This window comes from Olea europaea, unplaced genomic scaffold (genome assembly GCF_002742605.1).
Source record: "Olea europaea var. sylvestris unplaced genomic scaffold, O_europaea_v1 scaffold2299, whole genome shotgun sequence".
In the NCBI taxonomy this organism is placed as follows: domain Eukaryota; kingdom Viridiplantae; phylum Streptophyta; class Magnoliopsida; order Lamiales; family Oleaceae; genus Olea; species Olea europaea.
In genome coordinates this window covers 100,265-121,697 of record NW_019241076.1, presented here as the reverse complement: position 1 = coordinate 121,697, position 21,433 = coordinate 100,265, and the positions used below count along the sequence as shown (strand labels likewise).

At 34.8% G+C, this 21,433-nt stretch overlaps 4 protein-coding genes across 4 annotated transcripts in view; 3 read left to right on the top strand and 1 right to left on the bottom strand.

Moving 5' to 3' along the window:
* The first annotated feature begins 398 nt into the window (after positions 1–398).
* On the top strand, positions 399–1,011 carry LOC111381376. Its single transcript, XM_023005154.1, has 2 exons — positions 399–714; positions 873–1,011. Exons 1-2 carry the CDS (start codon positions 408–410, stop codon positions 887–889), a joined length of 324 nt encoding a protein of 107 aa, XP_022860922.1. The 5' UTR covers positions 399–407; the 3' UTR covers positions 890–1,011.
* A 1,109-nt stretch (positions 1,012–2,120) lies between these two features.
* LOC111381374 (probable prefoldin subunit 4) lies at positions 2,121–6,787 on the top strand. The gene is made up of 3 exons (XM_023005152.1): positions 2,121–2,234; positions 2,341–2,457; positions 6,408–6,787. Exons 1-3 carry the CDS (start codon positions 2,226–2,228, stop codon positions 6,666–6,668), a joined length of 387 nt encoding a protein of 128 aa, XP_022860920.1. The 5' UTR covers positions 2,121–2,225; the 3' UTR covers positions 6,669–6,787.
* Positions 6,788–7,584: 797 nt separating this feature from the next.
* On the top strand, positions 7,585–12,876 carry LOC111381375 (sec-independent protein translocase protein TATA, chloroplastic-like). Its single transcript, XM_023005153.1, has 2 exons — positions 7,585–8,037; positions 12,521–12,876. Exons 1-2 carry the CDS (start codon positions 7,717–7,719, stop codon positions 12,650–12,652), a joined length of 453 nt encoding a protein of 150 aa, XP_022860921.1. The 5' UTR covers positions 7,585–7,716; the 3' UTR covers positions 12,653–12,876.
* A 214-nt stretch (positions 12,877–13,090) lies between these two features.
* The window catches only part of LOC111381373 (mediator of RNA polymerase II transcription subunit 14-like), a 28,853-nt gene continuing 20,510 nt past the window's right edge, over positions 13,091–21,433 (bottom strand). Inside the window, exons 6-7 of the mRNA XM_023005151.1 lie at positions 20,667–21,433; positions 13,091–14,540 (exon numbers count right to left, since the gene is read on the bottom strand). Of these exons, the coding sequence (XP_022860919.1) occupies positions 13,757–14,540; positions 20,667–21,433 (1,551 nt within the window). The 3' untranslated portion in view covers positions 13,091–13,756. The remainder of the gene's footprint in view (positions 14,541–20,666) is intronic.

The window sequence follows — 21,433 nt, the reverse complement described above, 5'->3', positions numbered from 1 at the left end:
TTACAACATGAACACATCGTCTACACGACAATAGACTCTCATTCGTGTCACTTTCCAAAACATCAACGCTATTCTTTTTCTTTTGACTTCATTTTCTAAATCTTGAATATAAATGAAATGAAAATCCCGCTCTTTTTCTTTCTAACTTTACGAGACATCAGCCAAAAATCTGCTTGTTTTGAGGGGAAAAGTAATAATTTAGACAAACAAACTGCAAAAAGCAACTTATATATCCATGTATCTCACAGTCCAAGTTCACATGTAACATCATATCAAGAACTTTTAACTCATAAGCTCACACTTTCCATGCAACTAACATGAAAAGTATCAATCTCGCCGGCTCGAAAATCCCTATATAAAGAACCTTTATTCCACATTCATTCATCAATAGGTGAAGATTGAGAAAAATGGTTACTTCTAAAGCTGCTGTTCTGGCGTTGTTCCTCATCATTTCTTGTGCTGAACTCATAATGGTGAGTTCACAGTGTCAAGGAAATTTTCAGGGTCTTGTTCAAGAATGCTCTCAATATGTTCAAAAGGGTGGCCCAAGAAAAAACCCTTCTCAGGGATGTTGCAACGTTGTCAAATCTGTTGATTTGCCTTGTGTTTGCCAACATATAACTCAGGAAGTTGAGCAAATTATTAGCATGGAGAAAGCAACCTATGTTGCAGGGTTCTGCGGAAAACCGATACCGCATGGAACGAAATGTGGCAGTAAGAACCTCGATTTACCATAATGCTTGTCTATTTAGCTGTTGTGGAAACTTGTTAAGACAAATTGAGACACTGGAAAACTTGCTCTCATAATGAAATGTTATGTATGACTTTAACATCATCGTATTGATTTCTCTTTTGTAATATATTTGTTGCAGGTTACACAGTTCCGTGAAGCTGAGTGATGCCGAGATGGAGAAACTTTTGGCGCTAAATAAATGAATATGGTTCCAATATCATCTTTGTAATAGGGAAATATATATTTTGAATGAAAAAAAATATATATATTGAAAGAAATTATTAGTCTTTTGAATCTTATCCTTCAACAAGAATTTGGATTAAATGTCAAGTAGGATTGCTTACTAATTCGAGGTTGCAATCATTTTTGGTTTAACTAAAAAAGTTGATAAAAATATAAATTAAAGCCGACAATTATGTTTAACTACAAATTTATTAGATTCAAGTTACAAATCCATGAAACAAAATGATACGCTTCGAATTTTTTTAAATAATGAATCAAATTCAAATTTTAGTTTATTACAACAAATCCAACGATAAAGCATTCGCAACACAATTTACTAGAGAAAAAGAAGTAATCCATTTTAAAAAGGAGGCACTACTTAGAACCCGTTTGACTGTAATTCTGTTTTTGGTTCTAATTCTTATAGAAAAGCTTTAACTTTTCAAAAACATTATTAAAAAAGACCTAGTTATGAAGAATTAGGTCATTTTTATTGGAAATTGCTTGTTATAAATTATCATTTACATAATTTTATTTATTTATTTATAGATTGATGAGATGTTAAAAAAAATGTGGAGAAATTTTTCCTTTTTATTTAATTAATGAGATTTTGAACCAATCATAAAAATTAAATTTATAAGCCGTGATCTACATATGACAATCTTTTTTTATTCTCTCTGAGAAATTCCTCCGTTAATTAGGGATAAAAATTAAATTTGGACAACATCAGGGTTTTCGACTGGGCTTAAGCTTCTCGTCTGTACCCTTTTGGAGTTAATTGTTTCAATGGTCACTGAATTTTGGTTCATATTTTTGATTGGTCACTGAAATTTAAAATATCAAATTTTGGTCACTGAACTTAGGTCAATATCTTCAATTGCTCACTGAACTTAGGTTTTATCTTAAATTGCTCGCTAAATTTTAAAATGTTGAGTTTTGATCACTAAACTTTGGAATATGTTATACGTTACTCACTAGCATAACTGTTGAACTTTGAAAAATATTGAGTTTACAGTAAATGATGTACAATATTTTTCGAAATTCAGTGAGTAATGTATAATATTTTTCAAAGTTCAGTAGTCAAAATTCGATATTTTAAATTTCAGCAAATAATTAAAGATGTGGAACTAAGTTGAGTAATCATATTTTAAAATTCTGTATCGATCAAAGACCTGAACCTAACTTTTGTGACCATTGGAACAATTAACTCACCCCTTTGCTCAAATTAGTTGCCGTTCTCTCGGCATCCACCATTTCGAATCATCAAAAAATGCAGCAGGTGAGTCGAAATCAAACCTACTGACCGATTAAATTGCATTATATTACGAAAATATACGTAATTATTTGTGTGTGTATACATAATATGATATGGTTGAATGTGAAAGGCTGGGGCATCCGGTTCAGAAGTGGAAGTTACGTGGGAGGACCAGCAGAACATTAATAAGTTTGGCAGATTAAATAACAGGCTTCACGAACTCGAAGATGAGATAAAGATCGCTAAGGTAACCCTTTCGGGCCTTTTAAATTAGTGGATTGGATTTTTTTACGAGTTTTACCGGGTGTGTTCTTTGATGTTTTTATTTTTTTATTTTATTTTATTTTTTGGTGATGTTCTCTTTCTTTTGTTTGTAATAGGTTGTTTGTGTGGCCTGATTGTCTGGAATATACAAGAAAATGAAATATTTTTAAGTACCAATTTATGAAGGAAAGAAAATAGAATAATGATGTAATAATATCTTGGATATTGAGGTTAGTGACAGAGATCTTTTCATTTGTTTTGCTTGTTTCGAAGTGGTTTAACCACTAAAAATTTATATTGATGCGAGCAAGCTTATATCAGTCAGACGTGAAAATATTGATCTCTTGGCAGTGAAGTTGGGCGATAAAATAGGAACATTGATATCTTCTTCGATTAGATGGTGATATTAGATTGAAGGAGATGTTTGAAAAGTAACAGAAGTGATGTATGGAAGCCTTTGAGTTGAAAGATGCTATGACTTTTAGAATGTGGGGTCAATTCAATTGAGGGAAATGTTGTATAGCACACAGACCTAGATATCTTCCTTTTAAGTAACCCAGATTTCATTGCTAAAAGGACAGGAAAATTTCCAAGGGTTTTCCTATGAGAGCAAAAGATGTTAAGGAGTTTCAGGAAAATTTCCAAGGGTTTTCCTATGAGAGCAAAAGATGTTAAGGAGTTTCACTTGGTCCCCATGAATTTTGTTTGGGTTTGACAGAAAGTGAGATTGGCTGTTGTCAACAGAACACTGCTTCATAAGTGGATAGGCCATTTATCCAGTTTGAATTTCAATGGAATTAGATTACTGAAGTTAATTGTTAAATTTATTTGGGTAAATGTTTGCATGGTTGTCAGAATATCTCATGGTTCAGGGCACTGAATGAAATTGTTGAGACACGGGAGGATTTCTCAAAATATGTTGGCTTTATAATTGGAAATCATAAAAGAATTAGATTCTGGATTAGAATTTGGCATGTTGACATTGGTATAAAATGATGGCTTTGTTTTAGGCGTTAATGGTGGAACTGGATAAATTTTGTATGACTGAAAACTTGGGCCTTGACGATATATTTCCACATCACTTGTCGCAATGGAAGAGAATAAAATCCAACACTTGAGTAGTTGTAACTTCCAAGTCAAAATTTGCCTTAGGATTTTTTTTGAGGAAATAGTTTGGAATATTCAGTTTAGATGCAGGTATTCTTCCACTCAGGAGAAGTCTTTGACCTAGAATTAGTGAATCTTTAGCAATTCAATTAGACACTGGCCGATAATGACGATTTAGAGTTAATACTTGTTTTTACTGTTTCTTTCTATCATCATTTGATTTACTCGATGTTTGAGCACCCTCTTAACAGACTTTTTAAGCCATTGACAGTGGGATTAGGTGCATTTTTTGAGCTGGATTCAAGGGAGGAACATGATGCAGTTAAGCTTGCTTTATATGTATGAGCTTGAGATGTTGGATCTCCAGTAGTGTGGAAATGTTGGAATCACCTTATTTAAATTCTTCTGACTCAGTGAATTGTGCTTAAATACAAACTTCTTTATAACTTGTCCATAAAATGATATTGACATATTGTTGATGTATGTCATTCACAAAAACAAATGTAGATTTGTGTCTAGAAAGACAAAATGTTCTTTTAGAGAGTGTTTGATACCCATTTTTAAGGAAAAATGAATTTTAAAATAGTAGATTGATGGAGAATTTGTGGATGATAAGTTTTTGATTTGCATGTAATATTATTTTAATGAAAAATGTGTGGTTGAAAAGAAGAGAGAGAAAAATGCATTTTGAGAAAAATGGGAATTAAACGGGACCTTAATAAGTGGGTTTCCAGTGATAACACAGGTAAAGATGTTCTTTAATGCAAGTGCATTTATTAGTAAAACTTATGACATGAGGGCCACAAAAAGGACTCATAAAATGGAGACAGGTTGACACGTCTCATAATAGATGTTAAGCTAATGACTCCCTTTGCAGAGGGACAGATGCCCTTTTTACTTGACTCTCACACCCCGACTAATTTAAATTTTTCCCCAAAAAGGATAGATAAAGAGGATTGGGATCCCGCATCTTCTTGAGATGCTATATCAGGCTTATTCTATCTGAATAAATTCAGTATTTGCAACCAATAAATGTCCTTGAGCATATTGATGGACAACTTTCAAATCTGGTTTTTCATGTGGATATTTTCTTATGAGGTACTGAGTGAGGAGACACGGATATCTACTTAAGGTACTGCAGATTTTTTTATTTTATCCACTGTAAAAACCAATAGAATAACCCTCCTTCCTTGGCCATTTTACTGGCTAAATATTGTAAAAGTTTTAGTTTTGAAATTTGTGAATGTAGAATGAACATAAATGGCGGATTTGATCAAAGATAACTTAGTTGGGGACATGTAGAATTCTACAGTGTGTTTAAGTAATAAGGGAGGTTTGGTATATTTTATAATGTGAATTAAAACTTCTGATATAGAAGTGTAAATGTAAACTTTTAATATGACAAGGTTAATGCAACAAAAAATACAATGAATGCAACTATGATGTAGGACTTCAGCATACTCCTTTCCCTTACCACTGCTGTCAATCTACTAGCTTGATCAAGAATTACAATTGCCTTTTCGAAGTTCCAGCACAACCTCTAGAGTTATCTGTCGAAGCTTAGGGTATAACCTTGGACACACTTTCTAGATGAGCTTTGAAAACTTATAAAACACTTAAAAGAGGATCACTCATGCCTTGCTACTATAATTTAATAGAGTTTGAAAACATAGCAACTTTATTAACCTTCCCAAGCTTTAATTGTTTGGAAATATAAGTATAATGATAACCTGCGATGTGCGGACACTCCTACTAACGTCACGTTCGTATCGTGTCAGTCACCAACACTCCTCCGGCACTCAAAAGATGTTCTATATTTTTCATTCCCTGCATCAGTAATATATTGTTGACAAATTTATTCCGAATGTAATGCATAGCTATTCATCCGATTAAAATACTTCAAAAAATAAAAGCCAAAGCCAAAAAAAATTTTGAATTTTTTTAAAAGGTATAAAAATAAAGAATTTTTTATATTAAAGCGTCCGTGTCCTACTTTTTTGAAAAATCGCGTATCGGCATATCTGTACGCGTCGTGTCTATTTCCATGCAACAGATGTTAATGATAAAATGTACGAGGATTGAGCTTCTTATTAGCACTTAGGATTAGTCTAGAGCTATATATCCTTCACTTCTTCTTGACCTAAATGACTTGAGATGGAGTAAGAGATGAGCGGTATCCGCTAGAGAGAGCATCGCGTGCTTAAACTAGCTGTTAGCCTGTTACATAAAGCTTACTGAATCAACACAAAATGGTGATAGGCATCAATATTAAAGACTCTACTGACTGATACTCTGGGCTTTTGTTTATGTGGATTCTGATACTCAATGCAAGCTGTATTTATGCTCAAGGGTGTTCGAGCATGGGTATTGTAGAAAATCCAACTCTTTGAAAAAGTCAGTTGTTAAGCTAGTCAGCATGGATTCTATTTACACTTCATATTTTTAAATGTACAGTTTCCAGAATTTGTGGAGATTGTTATACGATGCAGCTAAGTTTACAAAATATGAAAAATTCGATCACTTGACTATGCAAATGTCATTTTACTGCTTTTTGGTTCACGAGAACCTTTGCAAATCATCATCTTATCAGTCATTTCTTATAGTTATTTGTGGAATTTGAAGACTCCTCTAGTATCCTTTCTATGTGGGAATACTCCCGTCAGTAATTATTGTTTATGGTGGTAGCGCTCATTCTTAGTGAAGGAGTCCTCACAATATTACTTATCACGTTATTCCATGTGAATCCAATCATGATGGGACTTTTATCGCCTTGTTGTATCATTCTAAATCATTGGCCCATTTTTACACTAAATGAATTTTGTTCAGGAAACTAATGAGAGTCTCGAGGATGCAAGTAATGAGTTGATTCTCACTGATGAGGATATAGTCCGTTTCCAGATAGGGGAGGTATTCGCTCACATCCCTAAAGATGAAGTTGAGATCAGGATCGAACAGATGAAAGAGGTTACAGAAAAGAACTTGGAGAAGTTGACTGAAGAGAAGGAATCCATACTAAGTCAGATGGCTGAACTGAAGAAGATTTTGTATGGCAAGTTTAACGATTCCATCAATCTTGAGGAGGATTAATGATATCATATGGAAACAAATAACTCTTACTTCATCTTTCAAACTATAATTTGACTTGCTTTGATGTTAAATGTCTTATAAGATTAGTTTGATTATGATATTGATCTTTCAAGCCTGTTTTTCCAGTTTCAGAAAGTTATATTTGTTTAATTTTGAACTAATGTCTGTCACAATCGAAATATTTGGCCTTCTTTTAAGTAAAATATTTGACCTTCGTTTTTCATGTAATAGCAGTCTTTGCAAGAGAGGCAAGTTTCATTATTTTAAGCTAAGCCAAGCCAAACAAGCCGTTACTATTTGAGTCAAATCTAAATATTGTAACTTGACCCGCCTTATTAAAATAAAGCACATGAAGATTATTATATTATAATCTGTTGTTTAGTCTGAAGAATCAAGTAGTAACTCAGCTTTAATTAATTTATGAGAAAAGTGAAGTAATGATCCATAACCTTTTCAAAGAGCATAAATAGATATCTTAAATCTTGCCAACATTGGGACATTTGCGTGTTATACGTGGCTATGATCGTGTTAAGTTTACATGTTATTTTACACGGATTACAAGTGAGAAATATAAGATTTGTGGGGAAATAACATCTTACGATGTTTAATGATGGATCTCGACTTTTCAAGGAATGGATCATCATTTTCATTTATTGCATTCGTCAATTTTTTTATTCATTGTATTATAAATTTATAGTATTATTCAACTTTTCATATATGTAGCTTGAAAATCCTTTTGGATGAATCTATCCAAAAAGACGTTAAAATGATAAGCTTAGCCGAGATGTCTAAATTTTTAAAGAGAGAAGAATTTTCGTCCTCTTTGAAAACACGCGGCACGGATTAAGAACATATTTATAGTTTTCGTAAAAAGTTAAGGATCTCTATAGCAAATTTCCCTCATATACCTGACATCGCTATTACTAGTAGTAGTAGATTTGCTCAACTTCGTTTTCCGAAACAATACACGAGCCAAGAAAAAAAAAAATCTCTTTCGAAAGAAAAGCAAGCCCAAAGATTGCATTTTTCGGCTTCAAAAATAGTGAAAATGGCGACCATCCAATCTGCTGCACTCAATCTTGCACCAGCTAGAAGATTTAAACCATTTATGGGTACTTCTTCTCTTGGTTCTTCCAGTTCTGTATTCTTCAATAACAATATCAACGACCGTGCCAATCTGAGCCTGGTTCTTGGTGGGTCCAGAAGAATTAGCAGGAATCAGAAAAAGGGGATGTCTTGTAACTGTTTGTTCGGGCTTGGGGTGCCGGAGCTGGTGGTCATTGCTGGGGTAGCTGTCCTTGTTTTCGGGCCTAAGCAGCTGCCGGAAGTTGGCCGCAGTATTGGGAAGACTGTCAAGAGCTTCCAACAGGTCCTCTTTTTTTGTCCATTTTGAGAATGCTGTTGTGAACAGTTTTCATTTTCTGAAGCATGAATATATTAAATTAGTGATTTCTAAATTATTAGGAAAACAGAATCAGAGCATTAATATCCAGAACATTTCTTGCAGTATTCTGTGCGTGTAGTTTTTGTCGGGCTATAAATTGTAACTGATCATTTCTAGGTAGACTTAATTGTGGATCTTAATTGACGAAAGTCCACCATATATTGTACAGTTATGCTCTTATCAATTCAATGGAAATGTGCGAGTTTTCTGCCAAAATTCATTAGCATTGTTATAATTTTGGTGAAAGGTGAATGAGTTGGCTATTGAAAAGATGAATAATTCAGTTTTGAACGTTTAGAATTTTGTTATTTTTTTATTGTACATCGATCAAGAAAAATATGTCAAGTATTATAGAACCGTGAAATTTTGTAAATGAATTTGATCTTCTCATGAAAATTATTTGCAACATTGTGAATTCTTGGAAAATTCCATATACACAGACATGTAGTTTCTAGTTATTAACTATGTAAACTATATTTAGTTTATATCCAAGTAGCTTGTGTTTATAGTAGGAATTACTTCCAATACAGATTTTGGATTAGAAGGGAGTCCTACAAACATCTTGATGCTTTCAGTCCAAACTCCTAAGTCGCCTACTTGACCAAGTTTGGATGTTTGAAGTCCTTTCAACAATGCTTATTGTGATTCTAAAACCTTTCTGGACTTGACATCCTAAAGCCCTTTAGACAGAAATAACTTGCTATCTTGATTTCGCTCTTCATCTCAGGCTCTCATTTTTATTTATTATCTGTGACTCATTATTAAGCTTATCACACTTTATCGTATGAAGTGATACTAAATGCTTTAGCATCATGAGAAACCCTTTCTAACAACATTGCTTAGTATTTACTTTCCAATTATTCAGAGGCTGGGGCATGGCAACCTCCTCACATATTTATTGAAGTTGGTTATTAATAAAATTTCATGAGTGATAATTACCCCCCACCTCGCCCAAAAAAAAAATGTGCCTTGCCTTATGCTTTGACAGAAACTAGTGCCCTTTCTATTTCCTTTCTAACTTGGCAAAATATTTCCAAGTCATATTTTCTCTTGTATTATATAAAATATTTTCCTTGTCCTATGTTCTTATACCTACATTCCTCCATGTATAAATGTACCTTGATTAATATGGACTTAGTGTAATCATTTGTTAGAGTTCGATCATTAGGCAGCAATCTATCATATCCATATGCAGGAACTAGAATAGTGCATAGGTCATCACTCACACAACTTTTTTTTTTTCGATAGGTAAAATTAATCAAAAGATAATACACAATAAGTGCATTATAAATTTAAACAAGATAGAGATAACATCACTTACACAACTATATCGAAGGAAATTCATTGATAATACTTAAAATTTCATATGACATGTCTTATTGGAACTTGTTCTCTAAGCAGCACACCCGCGATTACTTTAGTGTCTTAGTGATGTGATATGATAAATCCCATTTAAAGAAGTACCATTTGCTGGTCTTTTTGCATGGTTAGAGCCTACGTAATAACCAATTACTTCTTTACTATTTTATGTCTCTGTTCAATGTTTCGATCCTTTTGGGACATCCTGATAATCCTATGTCCCACCTGCAGCCATCCTGTCTTATATTTTTGTAGTTTAGCATCTTCATCACTTTTTCTGTGTACAAATTATGAGAGAGCCCCTACTACCTTTTCGATCTCTCCCCGTGAAACATTGTTCTCAGATTCCTAAGTTGCCTCTCTGTAATGTTGATGATACCATTCGTGTTATTGCTCAACAATAATACTTTATCTTCATATGAGACAAAGATAGTAACAATGCTCCCAATAATATTACTGCACACAAGATTTATCTATTTTCATGACAAAAACCTACAGCTTTGTTTGTATTGTTGCCACTTGCCAATATGCTGCAATGGCTAATAAATCCTAATGCATATGAACATTGCTGCCACCCAAAAGATCTCTTCACAGTCAACTCCTTGTCTTTGTTGATCACATTTTGTCATTTTGTCTCAATCTTTCCAATTTTCTTATCTTTCACTTGATTACTCATTTTACAGCCAGTAGGTACCATATGGTCCATATCTGTCAGTGGATCAATCAGCTTCTAAACTTGATTGGGATGCAAAAATACATTTTAGATATCATAGTGTCTAGTCTACACCGCTACCGCCCAAAAGATTTCTTCATAGTTATCTCGTTGTCTTTTTTGTTCACCTTTTAACTTCCATCTTCTCTTATCTTGCACTTGGTTACTCGTTTACAAACAATAGGTACCATAACTACCAGTGGATCAATGAGATTCCAAAGTTGATTGGAATGTAAAAATTCATTTTAGATAGTGTTTAGTCTCTTGCTGAAGTCGAGATCAGATTTGTAAGATCATTTCTACGGTTGTTATTTCATAGTAGGAACCTGGCTTTCATCAACATCTTCGTAAAGAAATCCTTATCTGTCTGGAAGATGTGACACTATTCAAGATCTCCTTGGAGCTTATGTATTATCTATTGTGTTCACTGGCATTGGTATTATAGTCTGTGGCTGAATGAAAATTTCTTTGACTGTCTATGTCAAACACCCTTATCCAAGATAATAGCATTCTTGCAAATGACATAGTATCAAAGATAAAGGATTCAAGCCGTATTAGTTTTGATTAGCTGTCCCAGGGAAAGGTGGATGTTGGCATGCGACTTTTTGTTCTTGCAGGAAATAGAAATAATATCCTAATGACTCTTTTGATATTGTACACTATATATCCTTCCAACCTGACCTTTTTTCTCGTATCATTTTGTAGCATAAGTTTGATATCTTTATATAGTAACATTTCTAAGACTTGTTTGTTTGCATGCCTTAAAGAGTTTAAGATTCAAACTTTGCAGGAACATGTTTGAAAAATAATGGGAAGCAGAGCATATTAGAAAGGGTAAACCAATATAAACTCATTATAGAACATACCATATCCAACTAAGTACTATTCTCTTTTTGATACCCTACTAATTCATGTGTTACTTGGGGAGTCCACTACGTTTTAGTTACATTCTCCTTTGAGACGAATAAGAAGTTAATGTTCGTCAATCATATTGAGCTGATTATGAAGTAGAAAGATACAAGGGAGGAATGTGACGATTTGTTAATCATATTGAGGTGAATTAGCAAGAATCTTTAGTTTTTTTGTCATTCATTGAGCAAGATGATTGGATCTTTAAAAACAAGTGGGACCTCCACTATTTCAAATCTCACGGTCCCTTTAATGAGAGAAATTCCTTGTTGACAAATTCTTGATGGGGATTGGGGTCCCATCTTTAAATCATCTCACAGAGTGCTTGTTTGGTAGCAAATTTTTAACCCAAAAAAATCAATTTTTTTCGTTATTTTTTACTATTCAAGCTATCATTTTTTACTTCTTCTCTTACAGGTAGGATCCACTTTTCCCTTCAACAGTCAGAAAATCAATTTCCAAAACTGAGCAAGCCCAAAATATGTTGGCTTGTTAAAAAATAATGGGTGATTACAATGCATGTTTCGAGCATTCTTCCAGCCCTAGAATATAAGAGCCTCTCACGATAAAATTCTACAATCCCATGAATTAGTTAGTGTTCCACGTCAAGACTTTCTCACACACATTTTTCTAGGTAGTTAAGCACATGCATCTGTACTCTACTGGCTTACTGTGGAAGACTTGTTTACGCTGTGACGAAGTGGTAATGATTCAGTAACCTAATATTCCTTTGTTATAGGATAATTTTAAATTGAGAGGAAGACTAGTTTGTCATTTAAGATTGTACTTGTTAAGCGTGCAAATTTAATTTACATGTTTCTCACAAATATATCTATCCTTGGGTCAACTTGGGCTATGCACTGTTCAAATTGAACCATAAATATGGATACATGTCAACTAGCAATTTTACACATTTATATTTGTCTTCGTATCCTCCTATGCTACCTCTTAAGATTATCCATTGGGCCTATCTAACATCATCATGTTCTTTACAATTTTTCAGGAGAAAAAAATGATCATTGACCAAGGGATACATTATAGTGGATGAGAGATCACAAAGAGATGATAGATAGGATATAACTCGAGCATTTTTTTTTTTTGCCTTGCGCTTCTGTTTGTTGCATTAAATTTGAACACACTGCACATCACGGTTAATTGATTGGTGCATGCCTCCCACATTATACAGTTTCCATGTTTGCTCAAGGGCTTCCTAAATCATAACTACTCATAAAACCTTAGCAATTTGTACCTTCAACATCTCCCAAAGTGTGTCAAGATTCTCGCCTCTTCTCTATATGCTATTTTAGAGAGAATATAGGAAACAAAATACTATTTTGGCTTCTCCTTTCCTTTCTTCATTTATTGTATGGGCATCACATACTAAAAACAGAATTAAGCACGCGCTGAATTGACATTTTCCGATTGCAGGCAGCAAAAGAATTTGAATCAGAACTGAAAAAGGATAATGATTCTCCCATGGAGTCACCTGCTGAAAATATTACAACAGTGAGTGAAGAAGAGAAGCAAGAGGCCAAAGCATCGAGCATGGAGAGTTCTTAAATTTGTAGACATTCTTATGCTGTCTTTATAAAGCTGCTTGTATGGAACACTTGTTCTAGTTACTTATTAAGTTGTAGCTTAATGTTATGGATTAAATCCTTTTGTTACTTATTAAGTTGTAGCTTAATGTTGTTATGGATTAAATCCTTTTGGCCCAAGTCGAGAGCATTCATCTTGGGTCATATTCAACTGGAATGATAGAAATAGGTTTTTTATTCTCTTTAGTATTTCCTTGAGTGAGAAAATGAGGATGCTGAATTGGTTATTTTTCTGTGCACACACTATTACCATAGCATATTGATGGTTCTATTACAGTGCCACGAAATGCGCATATATGTTCTATCAAGTTACACGATAACCAGAAATGAATAATAAACGGAGAGTCTAACCGAAGTATCATGGAAATAGATTGGGAGCATGAAATATATTCCAGTTAGATTGGGAGCAGGAAATTTATTCCGGTCCAGAATGTACAGAGAATAATTGCAGAAATCTTAGCAAACTACTGTCAAATGAAGTTCATTTGCTTTATAATACACCACTGTTTCCCATTACTATCTTCTATCACTTCAGTCATAATTGTACATTCAGAATCTAATACTCAAAAGTGGTTTAACCATGTCTATCCAAAAGAACCATAAATCACCTGGCACTTATTACAAAAATTGGCATCAAAATTATCACTCAATTAAACTATTCCCCTTCTAGAATAGAAAGAAAACAAAAATAATCTTCTACTTTGTTACTATCTGAACAAGGATTGGAACCAGTTAACTTGCCAAATCAAATGGTACAAGAATATAAAATGAAACAAATTTTATAGTGTAAACTGTACAAAGAGTAAACCACAACCCGACCCTAAATCTGAGTTCGCCCCAATTCAAATTCGCCAAACACACTGTATACATCCTAGCCATTTCTTCAGTCAACATTTGTCAAATCTAAAATTTTCTTACTTCTCAATGTCCTGCAAATGTAAGCAGCCCGATGTAACTGTTGATTCAAGAGAAAAGAAGCTCGCTACTTTGGTTGAGACTGTAATGACCATATTCATAGGTTGAGACAGTAATATTAAGCAGCAATGTATTGTTATTTTTCCATCAGTCACAACGTCATCACATTGCCATCTTTTAGCCCCTGAAGGCAGACATGCAATGTTCTTTGTACACTCTCAGCAACAACCCTCAACCTTCCCTGATTAGCATCCCCAGCAGAAGATCCATTCATTTCAACAGTTCGGGCTACCCTCTGTTTACATTTCTCCCAGTCATCAATTCGTGTCCAGCATGCACGGCCACCATGGCTCCCCTCCATTCCAACAAATGATACATTAGGATTTTCACCAAATGAGTATCTCAATCTCACAGAGACACAATACGGTAACCAAGCAGCACCACCAGCAGCATTTATGAGTGGTATGTGTACAGGATCAAGAACAACTGTCAATGCAAAATCGACTGAGTTATGTGCCCGATCATACTGAATATTGCTTTTGGATGCAGATGAATTTTCAGAGTTCCCATCCACATTAAACCCAACATGATTCTCAAGACAAAGTTCAATGCGAGATTTCTGTGCAGGAACTATATCACCACCTTGAGCTTGAGACAATCCTTTCTTCCATGCAATAAGTTTCAAAAATTCTCTTAAAACCGAAATTGGTAGAGTCAAAAGTGTAATAAAGGAAGCAACACGAGATGCATCATAAGGTTCTGATGCAACCTGACGACTAAAATAGTCACATATCTCGCCTATTTCAGACTGAGTTAACTCGTCTTGGGCAGCAACTGCATTTTGTTGCTGTTGTTGAGAGTGATGAAACCTTTTTACGCTAAGGACTTGGAGAAGAAGTTGGACTCTGTGAACACTAACAGCAAAGACATAGCCCCTGAAAAAAAAAAAATAATAAATAAATAATATATATATATTATTTTATATTAGAAGGAACAAACTCATGAACTTAAATTTGTAGAGATGCATGTGCAAAGAACTTCTTTGACAAATAATATCATGGTGCAATGGATTTATAAATATCATTTTATGTAAACCTGACCCAGATATTAAACTGGAAAAGGTCAAAGATCAAACCGTGAGAGAATCCAAGATTAAAATAAATAAATTAAATATGCAGTACACAAACATGATTTATAAGCATAAAATAATTTTCATCAATTTAAAGTACAAATTGTATCAATAGCTAGACAAAAGAGTTCTATGAAGTAAAAGATCGTCATTACAACAGTACATTGCTAAATATTCACATCACTTTCTAATAAAATACTATTTCCATTTTTATTTATTTTTTATTTTGTATTTGTGCCTCTGTTCACCACACTTTTATTCCTCTCTTTATTTACATGCCTTCTCTTTCAAATCTCTCTCCAATAAAATCACCCACACACAACTCCTTCCCTCTTTAACTTTCTGATAAAGAATAAGAACTAAAGCTCATATAAAGAGAGGAGATATGGACCTTGCTAAAGGTCTTAGCATTTAAGTTAGCTGACACCCCTAAGAAAGCTATTATAATTAGATGGATCAAACCACCACCGAAATGGGTAAGACTTAACAATGATGGGTGCTCTATAAGATATTCAGGATTGGCATCAAAAGCAGGCATCAATCGTTATCATTCAGTCAGTGCATTCTATGATTTTTATGTATTGGGTTTTGATACCCAATAAATCCGGGCAATGATTTAAAACAATTGTCGGATAATTTATCAACCCCATAGACCTGGCTCGACTCAATACAACTGACACTTTTGGAAGGCCCAAGTTGGAGTTGGATTGGTGGTTTGATTAGTATGTGGTTTTGGATTATTGTTGGTCCATTAACTTAGCCCATTGAAAGAGATATCTTTGGCCCATTTAAATGAACAAGTTAAGCCCAATTATCTGTGACCTAATACCCATTCTCCTGCAGTCGTTTTTGGTGTGTGTGTGCAAGAGAAAAGAAAAGCTACAGGCAACAGGCTTTCTTTGGCGTTAGAGAGCTTGAGGTGTTTTTTGGTGTCTTGCTTCCTCTTTCTCCTTTCTTTGTGGATTGCGTATACCACCACCATAGTCTCCTTTGTGGAGTGAAACTTGTGACAACCAAGTATGGAAGTTTTGGGTCGAGCCGAGGTTACGTGATGTTCGTTTGGTTGTTTTCTAAACTCGGAATCAAGATTTCTCGAGGTTGGCCCATTTAAATGAACAAGTTAAGCCCAATTATCTGTGACCTAATACCCATTCTCCTGCAGTCGTTTTTGGTGTGTGTGTGTGCAAGAGAAAAGAAAAGCTAGAGGCAACAGGCTTTCTTTGGCGTTAGAGAGCTTGAGGTGTTTTCTGGTGTCTTGCTTCCTCTTTCTCCTTTCTTTGTGGATTGCGTATACCACCACCATAGTCTCCTTTGTGGAGTGAAACTTGTGACAACCAAGTATGGAAGTTTTGGGTCGAGCCGAGGTTACGTGATGTTCGTTTGGTTGTTTTCTAAACTCTCGGAATCAAGATTTCTCGAGGGATTTCCACAACATTATGAAACTAGCTTTGAGGCCAAGTAGTGCTATTCTTGAGGAACATCTACTTTGCTCGTGATTGGAACTTTGCAACGTATGGATTGAATCAGACCCAAGTATGGTCGTAGTAAGTCTTTTAAAGAATATGGAGTCCCTTGAATGGACAAATAATATTGTATTAGATTGATAAGTGTATAAAATATACTTATTCAAGGCCTTAAAACGATGTTATTTAGCCCTTGTTTGTTAACAATTTTCCCACTCTACCACATTATTTTTTCTATAGTACTCACTTTCAACCACACATTCTTCATTAAAATAATACTACACATAAATAAATAAAAAATTCTTCTTTTTTAACCACACATTTCAACATCAATCACTATTCCATACTCCAATTTTTGAAATTAAAGGGCCACAAATAGGGCTTTAGCTACTTCTAGAATGAATTATGGTCTAAATTGTTGCATTTGGTGTTGAATAGGTAAAATTCAATGATGATACAAGAAATTCAAAGAAACAAGATGAAAACCCGAAAGGAGAGCAAGATCCAAAGTTCGAGGACCAAAGTGTAAATACTCAAAAGTTGTGTCGGACCTCACCATGAAGATTCAAGAGTGTTCGAAATCAATTGGATAAAGAAAGACGTCAAAAGGATTAAATATAATCAAAGTATGATCACACATCAAGTTCCAACAGAAAAAATGATTCACCGTTTTCAGCCTCATATTGAGACCTGATTTTGACATAGAAAATGATCGAATTTGAAAATGATATCTGAAGCAACGTTGTAGCCCTTTGAGTTTTCCAACGCATCTTGAATCGCCTCAATCGGACATTGAAAAAAAAGTTATGATAAAAATATTGAAGTATTGTCTGTCCCCAAAGGTGGCGCCAGGGCATCAAGGTGCCATCAAAACAGAGACGCAGCGCCGCAACGTCATGGCACTTAGGTGTATCTAGGGTACTTTTTTGCTCGATTTGAAGTCTATAAAAATCCTACTTTCTACACACACGAGGAAGCACCTATAAATACAATTTTTTCACACTTTAAGAGGGGGGTTTCACACATTGAGAGGCCAAAAAAAAACACAATTGGAGAATCAAATGAGGAATTCAAGGGAGAAAACATCAAAAATTCACCATGTAGAGCATTGATTGGAAGAGGAAGAAATTCTTGGTGCAAGATCTACTTTTTCTTCTACACCTTTAATACAAAATCCGATGATGTATTCCATGACAATCTATGATTTTTTTTATTTCATTATGAATAGCTAAATCCATTGTTAAGGCGAATAATGTAACCAATTGGGATCCTTTATATTTTTTATATTAAGATTCTTGGATTTATTGTTCCATGTGTTATTTTACTTTGGATTGAATGCATTAAATTAATTAATCGCTAATTTGATGATTTTGTGAATTCTTTACGAATAGAGATATGAGTTTAGGATTTAGACCATATAGTAAAATTCGGTAAATTGGTATAACTAGTAGAGATACATATACTAATTATTTCGGTCATAATTGAATTCTTAGGACAAAGAACTCATTTAACCAGGTTAGATTAGCATATAGATATAGAATTGAATTAGTTAAATAGGTTCAATGAGAACTCGAAAGGGATAAGTTGAATACAATTGGAGAATTCAACCGAACACTACATTAGATGTGGATCTACATTTAATATGAAAGGTGACCAATAAGTGAAATTATTCTCCCCTAATGTCATTTCATATTTGATTTTCAAACCAATCGTGTCGTATTTAGATTAAAACTCAAATCTTACAAGTTTTTATCTCATCAAATAGTGGTTAAAGAAAAATTGAATTAAGTGTTAGAATATAGTCCTCGTGGGATCGATAATCCAACTCTTAGGTCCACTTACTACTTGTTACGGTCCGTATACTTGCGAAAATAAAATTGACAACACAAATCATGCAGCTATTAGGCATTCTTTGGCAGAAAATTGCATGCCCATAGCAAAGGTAACAAGCCACAGATTGGTTGGCTAATGAAAGGTGTACAAACTACAAATAATAGTGTTTAAAGAAACTTCACTATGTGGACCTCCATTTGCAACTTAAGCATTGTTTCTTTGGATCAACAAGGTATTTGTAACCTTTGAAATAGAGATTTATTATAGGGTTATTTTGGCAAAATGATAGCTTTGATTTCATTTTATTTTACAAGTCTACTAATGTAGTGCAAGTAGTGTCTCCATATTTATATTTATGGAAGTACTATATTTTGTAGTGGCATGTCCCCCTTCTATTTGTAGGGATATCTTTGATCAATAGACAAGGTAGAAGTCAATTCCATAGCCCACAACTAAGTTGGGCTAGGGCTAGGTATGGGGCAGAGCGTGGGGCATGCGAGATGGGGGCAGGGCAACTTTTTGCCCCTCTCATTGCTCTGTTTAATTTTTATTATTTTTTATATATTTTTATTTTTCTTACATTATTGAAATTTCGAGTTATGTCATTATTAGAGAATAAAATACAAATTCAAAATGAATTTTTAACAGGTGAATTGTCTAGAAATAAAATTATTTTTAATCTTTTTTTCCCTTCACAGGACGGGTTCGGGGCGGGACATCCTCGTCCCACCCCGCCCTACCAACCCATTAGGGACGAGTTTTTTTGCATCATTCGAGGCGAGACGGATTTTTTCGCCATCACTAAGTTGGGTTGAGACCTAAAAGCCTTGCTAAAATCTTGGGGTTCTCTTAAAAGGTCAATTTATTAAGAGGAGTAGCACAAATTCTTAAAAGTTAGTCTATAATTTCATCTTTACTCTATATGAGATTTTATACTTTAACATACTCCTGCAAGAAGGTGGCTTTTTTGAGATTACCAATCTTGAGATCTGTGCGATCATTTTAAAGTCTTAATCAGATCATATTGCTCATTGGAGATAAATAAAATCTGATACCATATTAAAGCTTAGAGTTCCATCTTAAAAGATCAACCCTGTTAAGTGGAGTTGTCCAAACTTTTATAAGTTGATCAATATTTTCATCTTTATTCAATAAGGGATTTTATCCCTTAACATTGTCTAGGCTAAGATGGTTTTATTTGAAAAATTAACATTCCTATATTAGTGCCCAGATTTCTCTTTTTCACCCTTCATTACCTTCCTTTTCAATCTGTGCATACCAACCTGTCAATGAGAATGTCAAAGAGAAGTCAGAATCGGAATCGGAATCGGAATCTGTAAATAAACAGAGTGAGGAGACTGTCCGGTGAAGAAAAAACCAAGAAAGAGTGGAAAGAGACTGCCAAAATCAAAATTCACAGCCCCACCAACGATGTAGCAGTTAAGTCTTTCTCACCGAATCTTTTGATGATTGTTGCAAGACTGATTGTACAGATGGAAATAAAGGAATCATGTTGCTAAACCTAACTTTATAGGGAATAAGATCTAGTCATTGGTTGTCAACTTTGTTGGTCAGACGGGTGTGAGAAGGTCAACCAGAAAACACCGGTGGCCAATCTTTGCAATTTATAGTATAAATTGGCAATTGCAAATTGAGGAAACTGCAAGGATGAGTGAGCCACTAATAGATGAAAGCATTATGTCCAAGTAAAATGATGAGGGTGGTTCACAGAAACTGAAGAAGGTTTCAAAGAAAATGAGGTGATGATTGAAGGTTCCAAAGAAAATGAGATGATGATACCAGCCAATAAGAGTTATCTTGCACCTATGATGATGAAAAAGCACTTTTTTTTTATTATTATTATTTTTTTTTTTTTGGTGATGTTATGGCGATCTAGCAAGCAAAAATGAACTAGAAAATGCATTGTTTTCTTTCTAGTACTCAGCAGTGGCTTTGAAACGTAAGTGAAAAATTCAATATTGGAATGGAAAGACCGAATTTTGGTCCACGTGATTCATTTGAGGATCAGAAGACGAGGGGACTAATACACTGTGATGCGGACATCCTTCTTTGGGCCATTTATTTATGTTTTATGTCCACTTATTTAGGCCTTATGTTTTATTGGGCTTGTATATGGGTTTGGCCCCAGCCCTCAACTAGGTTTATTATTTTGTTATTTATATGGTTGTAATGGGATTAAAAATCAGTTGATGAATGAATTAAATTACGCTTGGTTGTGGCCACGTTTTCCCTCTCCTTCTCCCCCTATTTCCCTGTTTCTCTCTTCTCCCTCCCCTTCTTAACAATCTTCTTCTCTTCTTCATGTTCTTCTCCTTGTGGTTAATTCTTGTTCAACTTATTGATTCTACATCAATTTTCGTTAATTCTTGTTCAACATATTGATTCTACATCACACTAGTTTTTGATGGTCAAGAAAATTGGAAGAAGTGAGTGAGAAGAAAGTTCCATGGAATTATTGACTCATCAAAAAAGAGACCTTGCAATAACTTCTAATAACCGATAAATTGTTTACTGAGGGACTGGAACTAGATTTTTTCTTTTTTCTCTCACAGTTTACTTTTCTTTGCGGTATAAACAGAGAAAATGAGCTTATGCAATTTAGCTTATACCCTTACCCGACAAAGAAGCGCAATGCCGGCTGCTCCTGATCCAAGTTCAATAATGCACCTTCATTTTCTTTCAGAATTGACCCCAAGATCTCTCTCAAAAGCTCTGGTAACTGTGCAAACAGCCAGAGTACTCCAAGATACTTGAGAATACCTCTAAGTACTTTTTTAAGTGCCACAACAGGGACCCATCCGCCACCATAACCTCCGTCATCCCCAAGTCCAATTATTGCAGTATTTAACTCCCCTCTAACATGGGCAGGGACTCCTGAGCCAGGTGATCTACGTAATGGATTCACCGCAGCTAGATTTGTAGGTCCTGGAAGAGCATTTGCTATGCGGTTAAGTCCAGACATTGCATTTCCAGGACGAGAGATTGCAACAGCAGCAGAATTTGAGAGGTTGGTTCTATTTCCATTGGCAGTTGACAGCTGCGGACCTGCACTTGGATTGGGATTACTTAAATTTGTCAGTCCAAGAGCCTGTTGAGCTCCTGGAAAATTAGAATCTATGCCATTCAATTCCTGAGCAACATGCTCCATAATAAATGGTCGAAATTGTGGACATGGCAGTGATCCTCCAACTGATGGACCCCCTCTCGGTGGGGTTGCTGGTTGTAACCAGACTTGATCTCCAGCAAAACACCGCATGTCTACAGCAAAATTTTTGCGGTATATGATTCGAATCCAGTATGGACCACGAAGTACTACAGAAACGTCAATAGGCAACAGAGAACTTGGAACAATGCCAGGACCACCTCTCCCAGCAGCAGCAGC

Bases quoted from the DNA above. Each gene is read 5' to 3' on its own strand.
- LOC111381374 (XM_023005152.1), top strand. The intron at 2,458-6,407 runs GTAACCCTTTCG...AATTTTGTTCAG, and splicing joins ATGAGATAAAGATCGCTAAG to GAAACTAATGAGAGTCTCGA.
- LOC111381376 (XM_023005154.1), top strand. From the start codon at position 408: ATGGTTACTTCTAAAGCTGCTGTTCTGGCGTTGTTCCTCATCATTTCT.
- LOC111381375 (XM_023005153.1), top strand. From the start codon at position 7,717: ATGGCGACCATCCAATCTGCTGCACTCAATCTTGCACCAGCTAGAAGA. The intron at 8,038-12,520 runs GTCCTCTTTTTT...TTCCGATTGCAG, and splicing joins CTGTCAAGAGCTTCCAACAG to GCAGCAAAAGAATTTGAATC.